This window comes from Limulus polyphemus, unplaced genomic scaffold, assembly GCF_000517525.1.
Source record: "Limulus polyphemus unplaced genomic scaffold, Limulus_polyphemus-2.1.2 Scaffold1, whole genome shotgun sequence".
Classification (NCBI taxonomy): Eukaryota; Metazoa; Arthropoda; class Merostomata; order Xiphosura; family Limulidae; genus Limulus; species Limulus polyphemus.
The window spans coordinates 2,869,299-2,871,959 of NW_013665611.1; the positions used below are offsets into that span (position 1 = coordinate 2,869,299).

At 32.0% G+C, this 2,661-nt stretch overlaps 1 protein-coding gene across 1 annotated transcript in view; it reads right to left on the reverse strand.

Moving 5' to 3' along the window:
* LOC106460637 overlaps positions 1–2,661 on the reverse strand; it is a 128,563-nt gene that overhangs the window by 16,355 nt on the left and 109,547 nt on the right. Inside the window, exon 4 of the mRNA XM_013920389.2 lies at positions 1,209–1,418. Within this exon, the coding sequence (XP_013775843.2) occupies positions 1,209–1,418 (210 nt within the window). The remainder of the gene's footprint in view (positions 1–1,208; positions 1,419–2,661) is intronic.

Here is a 2,661-nt window from a genome sequence, read left to right on the forward strand (position 1 = left end):
GACAATCCCAAGAGAAGAGGGTTATTTAACGATGACAATCCCAAGAGAAGAGGGTTATTTATCATTGACAATCCCAACAGAAGAGGGTTATTTAACGATGACAATACTTTAAGCAAAGCTACTTCAAAGGTAAGAAAACAAAATCTGATTAATTCATAAATAGATGTCATTTTCTGAATTATAGTCCTTGCATGATATACTTTTACATACTTTAACTGCTTATTTCTAAAAGGAAATTAATAAACATTATTGTAAGTGGAAAAAGCCGATAAGTGAAAAACAACAACTCCAGGACTTAGGTAAGAACCCAATACAGGAATTTCTTTTCGCTTATCGGCTTTTTTCACTTACAATAATAATTGTTTTAGAAATTTTACTTTCATTGATTCATCATATGAAGGAAATTAATAATTTGATTAATTATAAAACCGTACCAATCTGAACAACTGTTAAAAAAATTAAGTTTGCCGAAAATAATCAGGAAAGGTATTTGGAGAGCTCATTATTCTATTGGCATCTCGATCATAAAACTTTTCGCTAACTGTATCTGTAAGCAAAGTGAGAGTGTAATAGCTCAGTAAGATACCAAACAAGGAAGCTGTTCAAGGATCAGTGAAAACAAAGCTATTACCAACTATCAGAGCGAAAATAGGTTGAGTTGTTGTCACATTTGTGGATATTTTCACTTTCAACAAATAAATAGGATCATAAAGAAGAATCAGAAAACAACTAGTCTAAGTAACGATCAGACTCAATGTGTAAGGAAATGAGTAAACAGAACAAGTATATACAAACAAAGCAAAAAGTAGTGTTCTTGTGAAGGGCATTATTCGAGAATGTTTCCCAGACTTTCTATCAATAGAAATGTCGTCTAATGACGAAATTTATTCGATATTTATATCAGCCATGCGTATATTAAATTGTACAAAAAACGAGTGAAATATTTCCGGTAAACCTATTTATATTAAATGATGGCATTTCGAATTACCGCCCTTCTTCAGAAGTAACAACATGCCACCTACCGTTGAGCTACAATTATGTTTCATGCTAAATAAGCAGTGTAACATTGAAGTTGACAAAGAATTAAATAAAAAATGAGAAGACATAAAGGCGAAAAAGAATTGTCTTAAAAACATAATAATCTTAAAATGACGGAGTCATTACTAAAAGCAAGTGATTTGGATTTGATAGAAAAGCACGACTGGTACCTTTACCACAGCGCGATCCTCCTTCGAAACAGAATTTGGCTTCCACCACACCGAACCTGCGGAGCTCCTTAAGTGACCATGTTCCCAGCAGTTTGGGAGGAACTCCTGAGGCGAGGCAAAACATATAGTCTTGGAGATGTAGTCTTGCAGGACCACAAGGAAGCTTACTTTTTGCTGGAACGTGGGAAACCTGAACCAAGTAGCTTTGCTCTGTTGAGATTAACAACTTATGTACTAAACAAAACTGTTAAAAAAAAGTACAATAAAAATTTGAATCTTCGATAGAAATACACATATTAAAGATAAGCAACATTTACTAACGTCCACTCAATACTGTAACAGGTATGTAGTACAGAATCTAAGTGTGCATGGTAAAATTTGAAGAATAAAATAGCAGTAGGCTGAGTTTTCTAAAGTGTCAATTTGTAGTTAATGCTACGATATTACTACAGTATTTGCTGGTGTATAAGACGAAACTTTTTACTGTTAAAACAATGCCTGATTTTAACCCTCGTCTTATAAACAGGTTCAAAGATAGACTTCCAGTAAGAACTCTCCAGTTAATAGCATATTTAACCAAAACTATGTTGATCCTTTTACTTTTGTTTACTGTTTTAAGTAAGTACATTGACATCGTGCCACCTATCGCGTTACAATAACATATTTGTAATTGTATCATTTGTCTCGATTCTTCATAACTAGAAGTTATTTATCTCACATGCTAGTTACAATTAATCAAGACATTTTTTTTATTTAAAATGTACTGAACTCAGTCATACTAAAACACTGCTAATATTTTATCAAAAAATGTGTTTCTGTAATCTAAATTAATGTTGTAAACATTTTTTAATAGTAGATCACTATATCTTAAGGTTTAGTAATTTTGTAATAGAGAAGGAGTTCAACTGTTATGAAAACTTTTTAAAGTTGTTTATTACATGTTTGTGACTTAAGTTATGTCGCATTGAGCTGTCTGTAGCGTTTGAAGGGCGTAAAAAACACACTTTTGGTTGTACTGATTACTCCAGAGTGCAGATTAGCACAGTTTAAAAATAACTTCTAAGGATTTCTTTACAAAAGTAACATCCTAGAATTTCTTGACAATAGAGATCGTCTTATACAGCTAACCTCAAAGAAATACACTACTTTGCTCAAAAAGTCGTCTTATTCATGGGATCGTCTTATACACCAGTATAAATGAATGATAATGAACCAAACACTGCAAAATCCGAAGCACATTGCTAAATGCATCTAACCTCTTTTAACTATTAAAAAAGTGAAGTTCTTAAAACATATTTTAAAGGAATTTTGCACCACTGCACCATTTTACTTTTGTTCTATGTATTAATATCTAAAAGCTATATTGCGTTACTATCTACGGATACTTTAAGAAATAAGGACTGTTTTAGTTATATATCTATTTTCATATATTGGTTTATTATGAATTTCGCGC